The sequence below is a fragment of the Parambassis ranga genome, chromosome 4 (assembly GCF_900634625.1).
Source record: "Parambassis ranga chromosome 4, fParRan2.1, whole genome shotgun sequence".
Classification (NCBI taxonomy): Eukaryota; Metazoa; Chordata; class Actinopteri; family Ambassidae; genus Parambassis; species Parambassis ranga.
This window is the reverse complement of record NC_041025.1, coordinates 12,512,854-12,531,906: the sequence shown is the minus strand read 5'-3', so window position 1 is coordinate 12,531,906 and position 19,053 is coordinate 12,512,854. Positions and strand designations below refer to the sequence as shown.

Sequence of the window (19,053 nt, the reverse complement as noted above, 5' to 3'; positions counted from 1 at the left end):
ACCACGATGGTCATTATACCGGGTAACAAGAAATCAGGATGAGGCCAAACATACTGCCACTGTGTATACAGTGTGAAAGCTTACCATGCTGGAGGGCAGGTGTAATTCAATTATGAAAATAAGATTAAGAGCAGCCATCTGTCACTTAGTCTGTCTGACAGAGGTGCTTGTGTGACAAGGTAACTAACATACTTGTTAAATAGGAAAAATTATCCACATTGAATGACTCAGACACTGGATTTGTATATAACAATATAAGAGTTGTCATTTTTAATCTCACTTTTCAGACATCCAGACATATGTTTGTTGTTATAGTATTTGTTAGTATTGATTTGCTTTTGAGCCACCCTCAAGTGGTCACTTGAGGAACTGCATATTGCCGTACTTCACAGTCCCCTGGATTTGGAACCATACTCAAAATGAAAGTAAAACATTACATTCCAGGCTGATCCAACTTGAGTGGAAGTTCCTCAAGACAAGTCAGAATAGGGCTCAGTAGTGTGTGCAGCCTCCATGTGACCTCCCTACATGCCTGGGCATGCTCCTGATGAGGCGGAGGATATTCTCATGAGGGGTCTCCTCCCAGACCTGGATTAGAGCATCAGTCAGCTCCTGGACAGTCTGTGGTGCAACGTAGCGTTGTTGGATGGAACGAGACATGATGTCCCAGATGTGCTGGATTGGATTCAGGTCTCGGGAACGGACAAGCCAGTCCATAGCATCAATGCCTTCATCATGCAGGAACTGCTGACACACTTCAGCCACATGGTGAATTTGCTAATCTTGGTGTTCTCTGGCAAATGCCAATCACCCTGCATGGTGTTGAGCTGTAAGCACAAGCCCCACTTGTGGACGTCGGGCCCTCATACCACCCTCATGGAATCTGTTTCTTACAGAGTGAGCAGACACATGCATATTAGTGGCCAGCTGGAGGTCATGTTGCAGGGCTCTGGCAGTGCTCCTCCTGTTCCTCCTTGCACAAAGGAGGAGGTAGCAGTCCTGCTGCTGGGTTGTTACCCTCCTACGGCCCCTCCACGTCTCCTGGTGTACTGGCCTGTCTCCTGGCATCTCCTCCATGCTCTGGACGCTGTGCTGACAGACACAGCAAACCTTCTTGCCACAGCTCTCATTGATGTGCCATCCTGGATGAACTGGACTACTTGAGTAGCTGTGGGTTGTAGACACTGCCTCATGCTACCTCTAGGGCTGAGAGCACTGACAAAATGCAAAAGTGATCAAACATCATTTCCACCTGTTGTCTGTTCCATTTGCACAACAGCAGCTGAAACTGATTCACAATCAGTGTTGTTCCCTAACTGGACAGGCTGATTTCACAGAAGTGTTACATTTTGTTGTTTAAGTGTTCCCTTTATTTTTTGAGCAGTGTAGTTTATGTGGTAAAGATTACTTGTCACTCACTTATTTACACACAGGTGAGTTGTCACCACAGACATCTGTTTTATTTAACTGTAAATAATGACTTTCTTATCATTTTAGATGTGTTTGTGCAAATATCAGTTACTGGGAGACAACCCTGTGTAAACGTCTTCAGCTGAACTATGCAATGGAGAAAGTAAAATAATGTAAACCAAACAGGCACTCTGCGTCAGTGACAGACGTCACATAAACACACCACTGCCTGCCTCCCTCCACCCCACCCTGTCCCTCCCTCTCCTTCCTTACTCTCCCCCTTCTCCCCCTCTCTCTCTCTCCCTCTCTATCTTTCCCTGCCTCCCTCACTAAGCTGACATAGTGCATTTACACGTTAGCTGCTTTTAACTCTAATAGGATCAGAGGGACTTACATTGTCATCTGATAAAACTAAGCAGCTTGATAACTACACTGCTCCTTCTTAACCAATTTATGCTCAATTAGGATAACAGAGAAACTGCGCAAGGACAAAAATGTATTAACGGAATCAGGAGAGATAAATGACCACATTATTGCATAAGTTGTTGGCAGTGAGAGTCCTTTTTCTTCAGCACACTGGTGATTTTTGAGGGAGAGGACTGGTTACTATTCTTCTTATGGTGGTATGTTAGTCATATTTATTGACAATCCCTGCTCTGATGTTATAATACTTCATGCTGAAATGGTTGTGCTGGAATGAGACACTCATTCCGCTGCAGCTTCCACTCATTCCTCAGTTTGAACAGCATCAACAGTGGTGTCTCCCAAACAACAGCTGGGGAGGGAAATCTTTACATAAACATGATGTGTTAGCTTTTGTCAAGTGTAGATTTAGCATTAAAATCCTGTGACATTGGTCATATTACACATTCAGATTTGACATGTGGCATTTTTCCCACAGCCCCTCTAAGGATGCAGCTGCAGTGTACTGGCATCAAGCAGACATGAAGAAACAAAAATACTTTCCAACAGATATTTTACTAATTTCCAGCTGATTAGTTGAGATTTTGCGAAGAACAAACAGTTATCCTTACTATGGCCTCGACTTTCTATAATCAGGATTAACTGTTATTGTATTTAAGTTCTTAATCTAATCTGTGAAAGGAGGTTTATGATCATGATCATCAGGAACCTTCAGGTTTTTGTTTGTGCTTGGAAAAGTGTGGATGAGAGCTCTGTGTGTGTGGTTGATGTCTATAATGACATGTATCATCACATTGTGCAGCCTGAAACTTCAGCAGACTGTTTACTAAACAGCCTGCGCAGTGATGGAGACTGTGACTGTGAATGAGCTCTGTTTTTCAATCAATGTTGATCAGCGTCTTTGTCTTCAGATATGTTTGAGGTCACAGGAAATCTCTTTAGCTTCTTTACAGTCGTGGCTGATTTCTGTGACACTAAGCCAAAGTCCACGTCAAAGTCTGGGGCCTCTGAGGACTGAGTTAAAGCAGCCGAAGTACACTTTGTTGCTCACAACATTCAGCAATATTCCACAGACATGATCATTAAAAGTTTTGATGAATACAATAGATCAATTTTGAATCTGCTCAGGTGCCTGGTGTATTTTGCCTTTACTTTGTTAAGTGTTTCCAGACTCTCAGTGAGTGCAGGCCATAAAATAGTTGCCATAGTGTCACCCCTCATATCAAAGTACATTAAATTAAGTTGATTTTCAGTTTCTGTGCCCTTTAAATGACCACTGAAGCAGACTGTTTCCATCAAGTTTAACTTTAATATGAACCTTTTTTTAAGACCTGTCATGGCCTTAAGTATCAACTGGAGACATGAAACCCTTCTTTAAGATGCATTTCAGATAATAAAGAAAATAAATAAATAATATTACTTAATAATAATAATAATAATAATAATAATAATAATAATAATAATAATAATAATAATAATAATAATAATAATAATAATAATAATAATTCAATATTAACATTAAATAATGTACCACATAAATACATTTTGATAAGTTATAAATCATGTCTTTTTATCTTGTAAAATGCATTATAGCCTGATTAAGTTAAGTTGCAGAATGACTTCCACTGGACTTTTATAATTTAATAACTATTATAAATGCTGCTATAAAGCAGCATTTCAGATAAATCAGATATTGATTTCATTACCAGTGTTGGTAAATACAGTAAACTTATGGGTCAGTCCTTTTGGTGGGCGGTATCTCTGCGATCTTCCTGTGTTGTTTCTTACTTTTCCTCAGCATAATGGGGGGCTGGGTTTTCTTTGTGAAAACTTTCAGTGGCTCCTTTGTCTTTAAAACAATAAATTTTGAAAGAAAGTATCGTCTTGGCTTCATTAGTCGGGCCTTCTCCAATGGGGGTAAATGGAAATGACATTTAAAACAGTTATTTGAGCAGAAAACAGCTGCCAATTACTCTTAAAGGGGAAGGACTGCAATTAACATCCCTCTTCCTAATCCCCTCGTTTCACCTCCTACGCCGCCTCGCTCAGCTCTGTCCACCTCTCCCTCTCCCCGTCTCACTCCTCTGCTCACTCTCCTCTCTGAGTTGTCAGTGGATGCCGTCTGAACTCGGCTGCTGAACTCACTTTGCGTTTGTGCTTTTTATTTAGTTTATTTATCAAAAACACACACACACAGCAACAACTATTTACAGAGAGATGCAAGGAAAGCAAAGCCGAATGAGTGACTGCAGGCGATGCACATAGTGGATCTGGAAAGCGTGAAGAACAGGTGGAACGCTGGCATCAGTAACTTCAGCACTTCTACATATTTACTTCAAGGAGGTAGGCATCGCTTACTCACTGAAACTCATGATTGTTGCCTCTCATTGACCCTTTCTGCTTTTCACTGAATTAACTTCACAACTTTTCTATGTGTAAATAATCCTCTTTAATGTGACACGTCCATCAGCCATCATCTGTTTTTGCATGTTTGTTTTGTTTTAAAACTTTAAGCCTGTGTGTGTATGGTGGTGTACAGAGAAATAAAAATACACCTGCTGATCCTGACATTTGACAATAAATGTGGAAGGTTTGAGTTATATTGGGAAGCAACATTACAAACTGAAACAAACAAGAAAACTTTCACATAAAAGCTGTGTGAAATCTGGGCTTTGGTGTTGTGAGTAATGAGTTTAGAATAACTGTAAATTATTCTCAGAAACTGCTAAATATTATTTTTATTATTATAAAATTTATACTTTATGATCATACTCTACATGTATGATCATACACTGTATGTGTCAGACATGTTTTTTAAAAAAAGTGTAGATTAAGACTTGTGCAGTTTAATTTTTTTGTAGTGCAGCTTTCAGGGTCTAAGGGGGTTGGCCCCTTGGACTTCTGAAGAGGATAATCAGGTTAAGATGGATGAAGGTTTTGACATGGTCGTCTAAGGTAACAAGGTGATCTCTGACCACCTACAGTTATTTTTCTCTCAACCTCTTTCCTTCTTACCGCAGGCCCGGGTGATCTCCCAGACGCTCGAATGCATTTATCACTGGATACCATGAACATGGTGGACGACAGCTGCCTCTCACCCAGCAACTTCCACGAAATGGGGAAAGGTGGGGGCGTCGCAGCGGGCGGCCGCGTCCACAGCATCGATGTCATCCTGGGTTTCAGTAAAGACCAGGACCCCTTGCTAAGTCCTGCTGGGGCCTCAGGACCCCACAAAGTAAACTTAGATGGCCTGACAGAACCTGGGAAGCAGCAGGAGCCCTCTTACAGTGGGCACCTTTCCTCTCTGAGGAGCGGCAGCAGTACAGGGCAGCAGCAGCAGTACCATGGTGAGACTATGTGCTGGTCTCCATCCTGGTAAAGTGGTTTATGTTACACCACATGGTATTAGAGGCTTTGAACAGCACGGTGTTTGTTATTGCAGATGAATCATCTGATTTTTTAATGAGATGGTCAAAGATATTGACTTTATAGCAGCACCTCAGGAAAAGGTGTGGACTTCAGCGTTCCAGAGATTTGAATTAGGTGAGCAGGGATAGCTTTTCCTGCACTGAAGTTAAGATATTGATGCATCTGAGCTAACATAAATAAATCTTCAAATTATTTGACAGCTGACTATAAAGTTATCTGATCACCAGACTTTCATGGTGCACAGAAAAAATGAGTTCAGACCTTTTAGGCTTTGAAGTTTTCCACAAAAAACATTAGAAAACACATCAAACAGCATGAATAACAGACTAATTTTGAGCTTCAGCAAGAGACTGCCTCTAAAAGGATGTTACATGCTGTTGCTATGTAAGCGCCTGTTGCATTAGCTGAACTGTGTGGACTGAGATTGGGAGATAAATCACAGGACAAGATGGTGTAGGGGCTTTATGTCCACAAGACCAATCCCCATCCCCTGGTGGAATTCCCCTAATCTTCTCTTCTGTGCAGATTAGATTGTACTGTAGTTCATTCGAGCGTTATTGTCATCGTTCTGTCTCAAATTCATCACACTTAATCTGAAGCTATTTTCACATGCTGGCAGGTGGTTGGCGATTTTAGGATTGAAAAAAAAAACATGATCCACCCCTCCTGAAAAAAAGTGAATCATAGTCAGTTGTTGGATGAACGTACATCAACATTAATGAAATCACTTTGTATATGAATGTTTCCTGTGAAGTCAGCCTGGTTCCTTCTGAAGGAGCAGCTTTTCAGTGCTTGGTGTCAGTCGCCCCCCCCTGCCCTCTCTGTGCTGAGATGTTCTGCTGGCTGACAAACAGTGGGGAGGCTTCAGACCTGTGGCTGTGATGGGCTGACAGGCCAAGAGCTGGTCACTGAACCAGACCTGACCTCTGCCTTTGTCCGAGCCTGGCCTTTGTCATAGCTGCTTAATGAGAGGTGGATAAATGAACCCCTCAAATCCTGCTCTGCCTTTCCCTCTGCTCTCGTTTGCCAGAGGAAAGGCCACATTCACATCACATCACATTAACAGAAACGAGCCAGTGTTTAGATACAGTCAGATGTTCCACTGATGCTCTGAAAGGACGCATACTTTATGTGGAGATGTTGTCAATGTTATAGTCAGTCTTAAGTGTGTCGGAAAGATTCATTCTTGATTTTAATGAATGAAAATGAATGAAAATGATAACATACATTTTAACATATAACATAAACATAGATGTATAGATATCTTTAGGTGACAATAATACAATAAACTTAGCTGAGGTTTTATGTATGTGCAGCTCCTCTTGCTCTCATGGAGTCTTTGGTTGTAGTATGTCTAAACTCTTATTGACTACCTGCTCCATGACAAACATGCAAGCAAATGTGTAAGTAAGCAGTGAATACTGTCATTTACACCGACCTTCCTTCATGTCAGCCAGGAGGATGCAGTCTTTGAAGACACATAGACTCAGGCTGCATTACAAGAGCGGCTGATCTGATTAGTGGATCATAATGTTTGTACACGATTTAATTGTCTGTGTTTCTGTACATGTATGTGTATGTATTTATGGGAAAGTATTTTATGTGTCTTCATAGTTGATAAAAAATTGTTTCCAAATATCCTTTTAAAGACCTATTTTCTTTGCAAAACATAAATACTGTAAACAACTTTTTCAAAATCCGATTAGGAATGTTTCTGAGCTTCATTGAGGTTCAGGGAATTGCCTGCTTCACTGACCTACAGTAGCCTATTGTTGTAGGTGTCAAACTTATGTGTGCCCTGCTGTAGAGTGGGCTCCACATTCTTTACTTCAAGATGCATTTTCTTTTCTCTCTGAATTGTAGTTCTGGTTCACAGTGCTTTTTAGAGCCAATATAAACTCATTTTTTATGTTTATCTGAACAGACACGGGCCTGTTCACAAATAAGTGTGATGAAGAACTGAGCGAGCTGAGGAAGAGCGTAGAAAGTGATGAAGGGAATTCTCCAGAGCCATGTAATGATGATCAGCCCAAAAAGAAGCACAGGCGTAACCGCACCACCTTCACCACCTACCAGCTACATGAACTGGAGCGTGCCTTTGAGAAGTCCCACTACCCAGACGTGTACAGCCGTGAGGAGCTCGCCATGAAGGTGAACCTGCCCGAAGTCCGAGTTCAGGTACGATCAAATACGACAATATGAGCCTACCTAGCTAAGCCTCATCTGATAGGTGATCAATCACAGAGATGCTTCAGCATGTGAAATAACCTCCCACTTCTTCAGTGTGTCACACTGATGTGTATGACGTGCAAAAGGCTTTGGTTGGATTTGGAAAGACCAGTTCAGGTGAGGTGATTGTACCGGATAGGTGTGTGATTAAGACGTACAATGCCAACTTCACACTGAGCCCAAAGGAGGAGGAGGTGGAGGCTTAAACAGGGCAGTGGTTTCTTTAGAGAAAGAGACACAATGGGAGCTGGAACTAAGAAGTTAGAATTAGGTGCTCTCTTAAAGAGATACCAAATGTTCTCAGAATGACATCTGAAGGGTGCTTTCCCACTTCCAGGTGTGTGGTATTAACACAATATAAACATGATATCAATAGTTGACTTTTATGTGGCATAGTTAATATTCAGAACTGTGGATTATGTACTTCATCATCACCTTAAGTTGTACGTTCATTTCTCTTTTAGGTCTGGTTCCAGAACCGCAGAGCAAAATGGCGTCGGCAAGAAAAACTGGAAGCTAGCACCATGAAACTCCACGACTCACCAATGCTCTCCTTCAACCGCCCAGCACCCGTTCACACCAACATGGGGCCAATGAGCAACTCCCTCCCTCTGGACCCCTGGCTGACGTCCCCTCTATCCAGTGCCACACCTGTCCACAGTATCCCAGGCTTCATGGGTCCAGCTCAGGGCCTCCAGCCGAGCTATCCCAGCCACAGCTTCCTCAACTCAGCTCCCCATCCTCATTCCCATCCTCATCCTCACCCATCAATGGGTCAGGGGATGCAGAGTATGGCTCCTCCTCCTTACCAGTGTTCAGCACCGTACCCTGATAAATACCCTCTGGAGGACGTGGACCGCAGCTCTAGTATTGCTGCGCTGAGAATGAAAGCCAAGGAACACATCCAGTCTATGGACAAGACCTGGCAACCCATGTGACTAACAAACATGACACTCTGTGTGGGCGACGTTGATAGAGGGAGGTGCTGATGGTTGTTTGTTGGGGTTCATGGTAACAGATGACATGTTTGAGCAAAAGAAGAGGACTTTGAACTGTGAAAACTGAAGACCTTTTTAAACTTTTTATTATTTCCTCATCTCAAGGCCATGAAACACACAAAACTGTTCGTTTCGCACCACTACACATTATTGTACCTGTTGTCCTCCAGTCCTCGGGTGTTTAATGTTGCCTTGGTTGCTGTACAAAGCAAATGTGTTCTTGGTGGCCGATGCTTTAAACACAATTTGCACCCTTATCAATATCCACATCAGCCAGTCTTCCCTTCAGCTGTTCACACATGGCAAAATAATATTCACACCTGGTGCGGTCCACTGATTCTTTCTCAAAGAGCAGCTGTTTGCAGGCACTCCTGTAATCTGAAAACTGCCAAAAAATGTGTGAAATATTATTGCTCTCATCACCTTTCATTCAACCATCAAAATCACTTGAGTCAAACAAAATATCACATCTGCTCTTCATTCTTTACTTTTCCCATTTTCTTTTCCGAGTTTGTGTTTTTACTAATTAATCCAATTGTCGAATTTTCATGGGTCAGCTAATCAGAGTCTCCGAGAACACTGTGTATGAATGAAGGTCTGGTCTCAGTTTAACATGAAATCCAGCCATAAGGATGTGAAACTGTGTCTCCAGCTGCACATCTCACCAATCTGATTTTCACTGCATCTCTCATTTACAGCGCTGTTTATGTGTTTGAGTTTATACAGATCTGGACTGACTGGAAGAATATGACCTCAGCAAGGACTAGAGCTTCATTAAGGGGTCAAAAATCTTTTAAAAAAAACACTTGTTATTGTTTTGGTGAGAAAGTAAAATCAGAGATGTGACGGCACCTTTGTGGATCAGGGCTGAGAATATACCAAAAATAATCCTGCACAAATGTAATATTTTTCTGACTCATGCTGGGATGCTTTAAGAGAAAGGAGAGGATGCACACAAGATGTGTGCTGGTGTGCGGAGTTACCCTCTTTTTGCTTGAGTGGCTGTTGGAGGAGAAAACCTGTTGGCAGCTCAGTGTTGGGTGGCTGCGTGTACGTGCAGGGCAGCAGAAAGAGCCCTGTGTGATGCGTCACCCCACATAGTTCAGTCTTTGTTCGGCACAATTGATCCAAGTGTATCCTCTTTGTCTGAAACTGAAGGGGGAGAAACGGTTTCAGGCTGCACTAAATAGGCCCTTGTAACCATTTTGTTATAGAAGTTTCAAAGGAGAAGAAACATGGATTGTAGCTGCTATGGTCATTAGTGACACAATATTGTTTTTTTAACCATCTGTTACAGAGTTAAGCTCTAATTGTCTTAAAGGTAGTGAAGCTTAAACACAACATGCTTTATATGGGCTGTAGGGCTAAATAGATTAACAAGATTTTTTTTAACATCTGCAGGTACCACCTCACAAAAATGTGCAGCTAGACTTGTCATATGCTAACTTTTATTGAATGAAACGAGGGAGAGAAAACTCGTCATTTTAAAGTGCAATTTCAGAATCCTTTTTATTTTTCTATGTTTTTTTGTGTTTGAAGGAGACTCATTTTCTTCATTACTGCCCGTTTTCTGGTTGTGATATTTCACTTTAATATGATGTCAAACAGCAGTGAGAAGACGTTTAGTCCAACCTGTTCAGAGAGGGAAACATGGTGTCTCATCATGTAGATTTTCACTGTTGTTGGTTAGTGATGTGTTTAGCCTCCCTGTTGGATGATGCCAGGACCTCTCACCCCATAGAGGAGATGAGGGTTACCTTGCACAATAAAAGCTTCTATAGGACGATACATTATATGTGATTTTGGGCCAAGAATAAGCCAAAGGTTAGTTAATGGCCAAATTGCACTAGAACAGTTTTTGTACAGTGTATTTGTCTTGCATGTCTTAGCTTTGTCTGTTTTAGTGAGAATATTGTTTCTTTTTTGATTTTGTCTGGAAAAAATGAAGGTCTACTGAAAATAAATATAGTTTGATAGAAGTTTTATCTCTACTTTGTAATGTTTTCATGCCAACCTGTGCACTCATTCCCACACAGTCACTAAGACTAAAAGAGCGATCCGAGATTACTACAGTATAATCCATGGGCAGAGACATTCTTTCTTTTCTTCTAACACTTGTGTTCCTGGTCTCTCTGTCATGTAAGAGCTCTTTCTTTCTTTCTTTCACCCCTCCCAATCCTCTCTGCTGTTCCATGGTTTGGTGGCAGGGTGCCAGCCTGTTAGGAAGATGAGACTCCAATCAATCAGGGCTTCCCAGGGGGGCCTCTGACCGCAGGGCCCAGCTCTCTAATTGCCCCCAGGCAGGCCGGCAGGTCGGCAGGCTCAGCCGCTGCAACACATGTTCAGAGAGGGCCCGGTGCCGCCATGCTCACTGGCCTCCTCAGTGTGTGAATCACTTTCCTGGACAGATGGAGCTCTGAACAGACCTCACTTCATGAACCATATGGATAACCCAGAGGTTGTAATATGTTTGTATGATTTTTGACATGTTACTGTTAACACTTGCAGTGGCACTGAAAATATTTTTGAAATGTATGACATCTATCTATCTATCTATCCCATTAAATCAGTATTCAAATAACCGTAGAACATACAGTGTAAACAGGTGGTAATCAGAGTACTGTTACGTTCTAAGAATGCAGAATCTGCATGTAAATTGAACATTGATTTACATAGTGACATGTGTAATGTGTTTACTACATTCAGTATGTTTAGACTGTTTCTGACCGCCTGTTTTTTTTTTTTTTTTGAAGATTCCGAATAATCAATCGTTTGGTAATTAAATGTCTGTTTAAAGGACTGCCCACAAATGATTTTTTCAGCAAGTCACATGTCCTGCGCTGTGAATCAAATATGATGACAGTCTGATATGATTACTGCTCGAAGTTCAAATTTCAGTTGTCAGGGATAGCATTTTTTTTGGTGAATTCAACTAGAGACTTGTTGAACTTTCACTGTTTTTTTTTTTTTAAATGTTGGACATACATTGTGTAAAAATGGAAGAACTGCTTTATACAAACAAGAGTGTAAGAGAAAGGAAAAAAGAAACATTAAGACAGATTAAGTCTGAAAAAAAGTGTGGGAGTGAGAGAGAGAGGGAGAGAGAAAATAGGAAGAGGGAGAGAGAGAGAGAGAGGATGGCTGCTCATCAGAGTTAATGATGTAGAAAATCCCCCAATTAGAGCGTTTTCCTGTGTTGCAGGATGAGTTCAGAGCGGGGTCCTCTGACAACCCTGGGGATTAGTACCCGGGCTGGGCTGGGCTGAGCTAGGCCTGAACAGACACTAACTAACTGCTGGACAGCTTGGCACTGCTCAACTGGGGCCGGGCCGGGGCTGTTAGTCACAGCCAGGGGCCAGGGTAGGCATGCGTTGAGCCAGAGTGAGTGGCACAAAGGAAAGCATGGGAAAAAGAGCAGCAGCAGATCAACAAGAAACACAATCCTGATGGAGCGGTACACTGTCATTTATTATAGTCCTTAAAATGTAAGACAAACTATTCTTTTAACTTTTTTTTTCTCTGAACTTCTAGAACATAAACAGGAAATATCAAAAGTGCAAAGATAAAATAATATACAATCACGTTTGCACAGTATATACTCCTCAAAACATGGCCTGATCTAATCTGGACATCTGGATTGTACAGAAAAATCAATCTTGTCTACATATTGCTTGATGTCCAGCAATTAGGACCAGAATGCTGAGTCTTGTGGTGGGAGGCTAAGACACAGGAACACAGCCTGTAATCCTCCCTGTTCCATCGGGACAACAAATCTGAGCACCAATCTGTCTGCTCACAGAAAAATCATGCATTCAGTTATTAAACATCAGCAACAATAAAAACCTTTTTGTCTTGTTTGTGTTCACATAAATAAGAGAAGCTAAACTGTACATATAGGCAGACATACATAACATGGAGATTCATTTATTCATAATCTTCCACACATTCACTCCTGCAGCTTTAAAAGTATCTCATCCTTATTCAGTCTTCATATTTGTTGTAAAACCATCAACATCTGAGCATTAAAAATACATTAAGTTTCCTGTAAACATTAACACAACATGTTGTTTAAACTAAAACTAGTGAGAAAAGGAGAGTAACTTTAGAGGAAACATCACGTCACTTCTGCTACACAGTAACTGTGTTTATTAGGAACAACTGAGTCCCTAATGACTAATTGATTAATTGTGCAGTCTATTATTTTACTCCTGCACCATGGTGGATCTGAAAGGGCCACGGCTGGAGTTAACAGTCTTATTGGAAAGACGCGTTCCTTGCAAAGGATAATAAGGGAAAATAGCGGAATTAATTGGGTTTGATTAAGACAGCTTTTCAATGGGACACAGCTTTTTCGCATGACATAATTAGAGGTCAGTTAAAGGGAGGGGGAGCGAGAGGGGGGGAATTTGGTTGTTGGCGCCAGTGCTTGTGTGGGTGTGTCTGTAAGAGTGGGAGACAGATAGGCACAGTGTGTGTGAGTGTGTGGTGCTTCCTTCACACTTGTAGAACTTGTGTGTATCTGGTATGATAAATTTCTATAGGCTCACTCAGCAGAAAACACACAGTGATGTTCACAGGTGGCCCTCAGTGCGCTCAGATTGTGATTAATATCACTGCAATTGTCAGCATTAAAGGGAGCGTGTTCAGCCTTTTGTCAGTGCTGCATGGTCATTAGCTGTGAGCCTACATTGTTATATAGGATGGGCTGGTGCCATAAAAGTACATTCAGCAGTGTTTTTTTTTTTTTTGGATGGGCGCTAAACACATTCCAAACATTTCTCACAGATACATTATGAGTGTTTAATCCTGTTATAATACAATCTAGAGCAGGAGAGTAGGGCACGCAAGCACAGGATCTAAAAATACACCTAACCTGTCATAAACTAAAAACCAGGCTTCAGCCTTGATTAGATTATCAAATACTTCATCACAGGTCTACATTCAGCAGGTTTTTTATATTTTACTGTTCTCAGGATTTGCAACAGATAATGAGCCAAAAAAACAGTACAAGTGGAGTGAAGCTTTAATCTCATGGAAAGAAAGCACCCAGCACACTGAAGTCAACGCAGGCCACAGAAGAATGTAGACACACAAAGTATAAAGAGAATGTATCTGTTATTGTTTGTTGCTGCTTTCATTACAGTAGTTACATTTCATGCAATTGTTGTTTTGTTACACATTCTCAAAATATCACTGAAGTATTTTTGCTGTACTTTTTTTGTCTGAAAATTTTCACCTGATCTCTGGCCTGTCACATAGTTTAAACATAACATGGGACATATTTTAAATAAACTCTGTTAAAGCTGGAAGCTGAAAGCCCCATTTGAGATTAAATTACAGGAAAAACTTCCACAGCCTTTGTGTTTTATATCGACAAAAGTCAACTCATCAAAGTTTAATTTAGGTTCATTATTAGACAAAGGGAAGGTATATTTTATGGGTATTTTTCTCTTTTTTGCCTAATAATTTTAAATAAAAAATATTAAATCAACATCAACAAATATCTGTAATGGACACCATAGCACAATTTTCCTAAGCATGTGCTGCAGGAAACGCTAATGAAGTTGATTCAGAAAAATGATTAAGGCCTGAGCTGAGAGGACTTTCAGGAAGCACAGGTCAGAACACACACATGCAAGGTACATTAGCTGGGTGTGGAGTGTGAAAATAGATCTATTGCGCCCTCTATGTTTGAACTTTAGACATGACACGTATTTTTTGTTTCTTTTTTAAACATACTACCATAGTTTAACCATAGTGATTCAGTATAGTTCACTCATATTACATATATTTTAATATTTTGTTTTCAATCCCAGGGTCCCAATGCTATCTACATATGTATTGTTAAATGAGGGATCAAAAAACAAGTTATATCTATTTCGTATACGTTTTTATTTACAGTCAAACTGTCAGACTAATCATGACATGACATGACAGGAAATGTTTAAGTTCAAGGGTTGAAGAGCTAGGTCAGGACGACCCGACTCATCCTCGGTTGAACTGGCTATATTCTTAAAAAACAAGCCAGTTGATAGATGTGGAAGCACACACAATGCCAGAATTAGTTAATTTAGACACACACTTTCACACACATACATTTTCTTCCACAACCGCAGCTTTAATCGACCACGACAACCTCAAAATAGTTTATCTAAAAACCATTTAGACTCTACCTGGCAACAAATGCGGCATTTCCGTGTTTTGATTTGAGAGGTGTACGTCACAGGCGTGTCACCAAACTCCCATAGTGCACTGCGAGTTATATCTCAGCTAAACTCAACTAGCTTCATCTGAAAGTGGATCATTTTTATTTTACGGGACATATTTGCCTGATCTACGTGTCGACCCCGTTGGTGTGGTCGGGTTTAGCGCTTCAGGAGCTGGCTCCTTGTTGGTTCGTAGTCTGAGTTGTAAAATATGATCAGATCAGACCAGCTACTAGCTGAGCTAGCTACCTCTCCCTTTTCAGCACAAACATGACAGCGAGGACGCTTATTTGTTGACATTTACTACGAACAAGGCTTTTAAAATGTCATTTTGTGCTTTTAACGTGTTAGTTAAACGTTAAACTTAACTTCTGAATGTACTAATTTTCTAAACCTAAGCTCTGCTTACGCTTCCGAGTTTAGGATCGTGCTGAACATGTTATTGTTCAAATACTATTAGTGTTGTTTTTTGTTTATTTTTACTAGGTAGTGGCAGCAGACAGCAACAAATGAATTCTGAATTAATAACGTCTGTAAAAGATGTCAACGACTTAAATGCAATTAACCTAACTTCATGGTTTAAATCTGTGTTAATAAGACATTACATCTTTCAGCTAATCTGCCCTGTCCAGTAAGACTTTTTGGTTCACAGTATTTTGCTGTTGTTGTTGTTTTTTAGGATAGTCTTCGTAGTTTCCAGTGGTGGAATCAGGGTCAAAGATGGACCATGAATATGAGCATCGCCTGTTACGCCAAATCAACGTTGAGAATGAAAACTTCAGCCCTTCTGTAAGTCATCTGTTACTTCCCTTTGTTATCTTTTCAGTCAGCTTATAAATGAAGTGATAAAAAAGTAACTTTTATGTTTCAGAAATTGCCACAGAATCTACACAGTCGGACCCCTGGTGGCTCCCCGTTGTCCTCACCCAGCAAACTTGGAGACAGATTTATTCCTACCAGAGCAGGAGCCAAGTGGAACATCAACTTCCATAGAATCAATGTATGAAGTTGTTGTGTGTGCGTTCATAAGAGAGTAGTATGGACAGTGCCAGTCAAAAGTCTTTGACGCTGAAACACATTTGGATTTATGTAGTAAGCAAGAAATAAGTTTGAAACTTTAGGACTCACTTCTTCACTTAACCAGTTTGAGGTGTAACAAAATAAGAATGTCTAATCAATAACCTCTTGAATCTTTATGTTTTTTTTTTTTAGGAAAATGAAAAGTCACCAACTCAGAACAGAAAAACAAAGGATGCCTCTTCTGATAATGTCAAAGGTAAATAACTTGTAATTCTATTGTAAGCACACAGAAGTGTATTTTAATAACTGTACTGGGAATGAATAAAATCATATTTTTGTACATATAGCAGATGGGCTGGCCTACTCTGCTTTACTGAAGAATGAGCTGCTTGGAGCTGGAATAGAAAAGATCCAAGACCCCCAGACAGAAGACAGACGTCTACAGCCATCAACCCCTGAGAAGAGGAGTCTCTTCTCAGTACGGACATTTGTTCTCATACTTTTTAGACACTGAATTATACAGCACATTTGTCAATAATTGTAAGAATAGACACATTATTGGACAAATGCTCAATCTCTGTATAGTTTTTCTTCTTCAGTGGTTGCATTATTTTAGTGACACTCTTTTAAAAACATGTAATATTATCTGCCTGTTCTCCGCAGTATTCTCTTAACACCAAAAGGTCATCACCAGATGATGCTGCTAACATCTCTCCATACTCTCTATCGCCTGTTAGCAACAAAAGGTAAAGGCACCCTTCATCAGCTGATGAAGCAGATTATCAGATGTAGATTTTCACTGTAGATAATTTGCAAAAGAATGTAAAGAACATTTTGGATTTTTATGTTACAGTCAGAAGTTGTTGCTATCACCAAGAAAGCCAACTCGGAAAATCTCCAAGATTCCCTTTAAAGTCCTGGATGCTCCAGAGCTGCAGGATGACTTTTACCTCAACTTGGTAGATTGGTCGTCTCTTAATGTGCTCAGTGTCGGCCTGGGAACGTGTGTTTACCTGTGGAGTGCTTGCACCAGCCAGGTATGGTAGTGTATGTTTTTTTTCTGCACATAATTTAGGGACATGAATCAGATGTGTATTTGTTTATATATACTGTGCTGTTCTTCAGGTTACAAGGCTATGTGATTTATCTGTGGAGGGAGATTCAGTCACATCGGTTGGGTGGTCTGAAAGGGTGAGTACACACAGCTTACAGCTGTCAAGAAGCTGCTCTGGAGTGTTGTTTACTTTTTCTTTTCTCTTTTTAGGGTAACCTTGTCGCAGTAGGCACTCACAAAGGCTACGTTCAGATCTGGGATGCTGGTGCTGGCAAAAAACTCTTTGCCTTAGAAGGACACACGGCCAGAGTTGGTGAGTTTTGGCTGTGTTTTACTTGCTAAAAATGGCTTATGAAGTGGAGTGCTTATACAAATCAACAGAAATCAAGCTTAAGCAGCTTAACACATAGAAAACTCTCTGTTCTGTTTACAGGAGCTTTAGCGTGGAATGCAGACCAGCTTTCTTCAGGAAGCCGGGATCGTATGATTCTTCAAAGAGATGTGCGGACACCTCCTCTGCAGTCAGAGAGACGGCTGCAGGGACACAGACAGGAAGTGTGTGGTTTGAAGTGGAGCACTGACCATCAGCTGCTCGCCTCTGGCGGCAATGACAACAAGGTATAGTTTTCTCATTACTAAGCTCACTTCTGCCTGTTTACACATGGTATTTACTGATGACGGTTTCATTTGTGGCTTTAGCTGCTGGTATGGAACCACTCGTCGCTAAGTCCTGTGCAGACATACATGGATCATCTCGCTGCAGTTAAAGCCATTGCATGGTCCCCCCATCAGCACGGCCTGCTGGCCTCTGGCGGCGGCACAGCTGATCGCTGTATTCGTTTTTGGAATACGTTAACTTCACAACCGCTGCAGTGTATGGACACCGGCTCCCAAGTCTGCAACCTGGCCTGGTCCAAACATGCCAATGAGCTGGTAAGTGACTACAGATTTGTTTATATATGCAACTGTTTCTAAAGTCTTTGACCTAATTGATGAGTTTGAGTTTATCGTCCTCTTTTAATTTGCCACTTTCCCCAGGAAGCATTGTTTAAAACAAGAAAATGAGTTTTGCCTTTTTCCCAGGTGAGCACCCATGGATACTCTCAGAACCAAATCCTGGTGTGGAAATATCCAGCTCTCACTCAAGTGGCCAAGCTTACAGGACACTCCTACAGAGTGCTCTACCTGGTCAGTGTGTGTTTTGATCTGATGAGAATATGAAATTGCTGCTTTTCTTTAGATAGAAAATCTGTCAGATTCATAGTGTTTTTTTCCTTTTTCCATTAGGCCATGTCCCCGGATGGTGAGGCAATAGTCACAGGAGCTGGAGATGAGACGCTACGTTTCTGGAATGTATTCAGTAAAACGCGGTCAACGAAGGTGAATGAACACTGTTCAGTGATGGCTTGTTGTTAACAGACACTGTCACAAATACAAAATAATTTAAACATGTTTCTTCTGCTTTTGTTTCAGGAGTCTGTATCAGTTTTAAATCTCTTCACCAGGATACGATAGCCTTATGAAACTAAACAAAAAACTTTGATTTGAGTGGATCCTCAACACCGGACTACCATGGTGCTAAGAACACACGTACAAATACAAGAAGAGGAACAATCTATGTGGAAATTTCCTTTTCAGTTTTTTTTCTACTTTTTAAAAGGCATTAAAAAGGAGGTTGACTTCTGTTGTATGCTACAAATCATCAGCCTTACTTAAAAATGTTGTGATACCATTTTCATTATTGTGCAATCTAAGATGTGGATGGAACATTTTTTTTAGTTTGTCTTTATCTCAGGTCTAATTTATTTAATGCACTTGTTATATGGTAAAACATTATTAAGTCCTCCTTCATGTAGTGGAGATTCTGTGGAGAACAATGCCAAGTCAAACTATGTCTGAAAAAAATAGAAAACTATCATCATCATAAGTACTGTGATCCTTAGAAGATTGTGTTTGGCTGAAATGGTGCAGTTTAGGAAAAGTCTAATGCTGTGCATTCAGACATCTACTACATTGTTGATCATTGCAGTAAAAGGAAATAAAACAAGGAGGAACTGAAGACATGTAATGTAGCTTAACATCATTTTTTTAACTCCAGACATTCAATTTATTACTCGCCAACATAAATATACCACTGCTATCACATAGTGAATATTAGTATTAGTTTACTATTAGCTCACCATATACACATTTACCTTAGCAACATAATTTCCCTCTCCCTCAGATCCATCAGGTTGATTAGTCCAGTTTAAAAGGTCACAGCATCAGTCACTAATAGTTAATT

The 19,053-nt window shown here is 40.6% G+C and overlaps 2 protein-coding genes across 2 annotated transcripts; both read left to right on the top strand.

Moving 5' to 3' along the window:
• Positions 1 to 4,806: 4,806 nt before the first annotated feature.
• On the top strand, positions 4,807 to 8,935 carry rx1 (retinal homeobox gene 1). The gene is made up of 3 exons (XM_028404539.1): positions 4,807 to 5,180; positions 7,187 to 7,440; positions 7,956 to 8,935. Exons 1-3 carry the CDS (start codon positions 4,880 to 4,882, stop codon positions 8,427 to 8,429), a joined length of 1,029 nt encoding a protein of 342 aa, XP_028260340.1. The 5' UTR covers positions 4,807 to 4,879; the 3' UTR covers positions 8,430 to 8,935.
• Positions 8,936 to 14,710: 5,775 nt separating this feature from the next.
• Positions 14,711 to 18,828, top strand: LOC114434956 (fizzy-related protein homolog). The gene is made up of 14 exons (XM_028404427.1): positions 14,711 to 14,883; positions 15,375 to 15,484; positions 15,567 to 15,695; positions 15,908 to 15,971; positions 16,063 to 16,193; positions 16,379 to 16,461; positions 16,569 to 16,752; positions 16,841 to 16,906; positions 16,980 to 17,082; positions 17,203 to 17,387; positions 17,469 to 17,702; positions 17,853 to 17,957; positions 18,057 to 18,149; positions 18,243 to 18,828. The coding sequence occupies exons 2-14, from the start codon at positions 15,416 to 15,418 to the stop codon at positions 18,282 to 18,284; spliced, it is 1,488 nt and encodes a 495-aa protein (XP_028260228.1). The 5' UTR covers positions 14,711 to 14,883; positions 15,375 to 15,415; the 3' UTR covers positions 18,285 to 18,828.
• The last annotated feature ends 225 nt before the right edge of the window (positions 18,829 to 19,053 follow it).

Excerpts from the sequence above, each read along its gene's own strand:
- rx1 (XM_028404539.1), top strand. The coding sequence starts at position 4,880 with ATGCATTTATCACTGGATACCATGAACATGGTGGACGACAGCTGCCTC. Across the intron at positions 5,181-7,186 it reads GCAGCAGCAGCAGTACCATG|ACACGGGCCTGTTCACAAAT; the intron begins GTGAGACTATGT and ends TTATCTGAACAG. Across the intron at positions 7,441-7,955 it reads TGCCCGAAGTCCGAGTTCAG|GTCTGGTTCCAGAACCGCAG; the intron begins GTACGATCAAAT and ends TTTCTCTTTTAG.
- LOC114434956 (XM_028404427.1), top strand. The coding sequence starts at position 15,416 with ATGGACCATGAATATGAGCATCGCCTGTTACGCCAAATCAACGTTGAG. Across the intron at positions 16,194-16,378 it reads AGAAGAGGAGTCTCTTCTCA|TATTCTCTTAACACCAAAAG; the intron begins GTACGGACATTT and ends TGTTCTCCGCAG. Across the intron at positions 18,150-18,242 it reads GTAAAACGCGGTCAACGAAG|GAGTCTGTATCAGTTTTAAA; the intron begins GTGAATGAACAC and ends CTTTTGTTTCAG.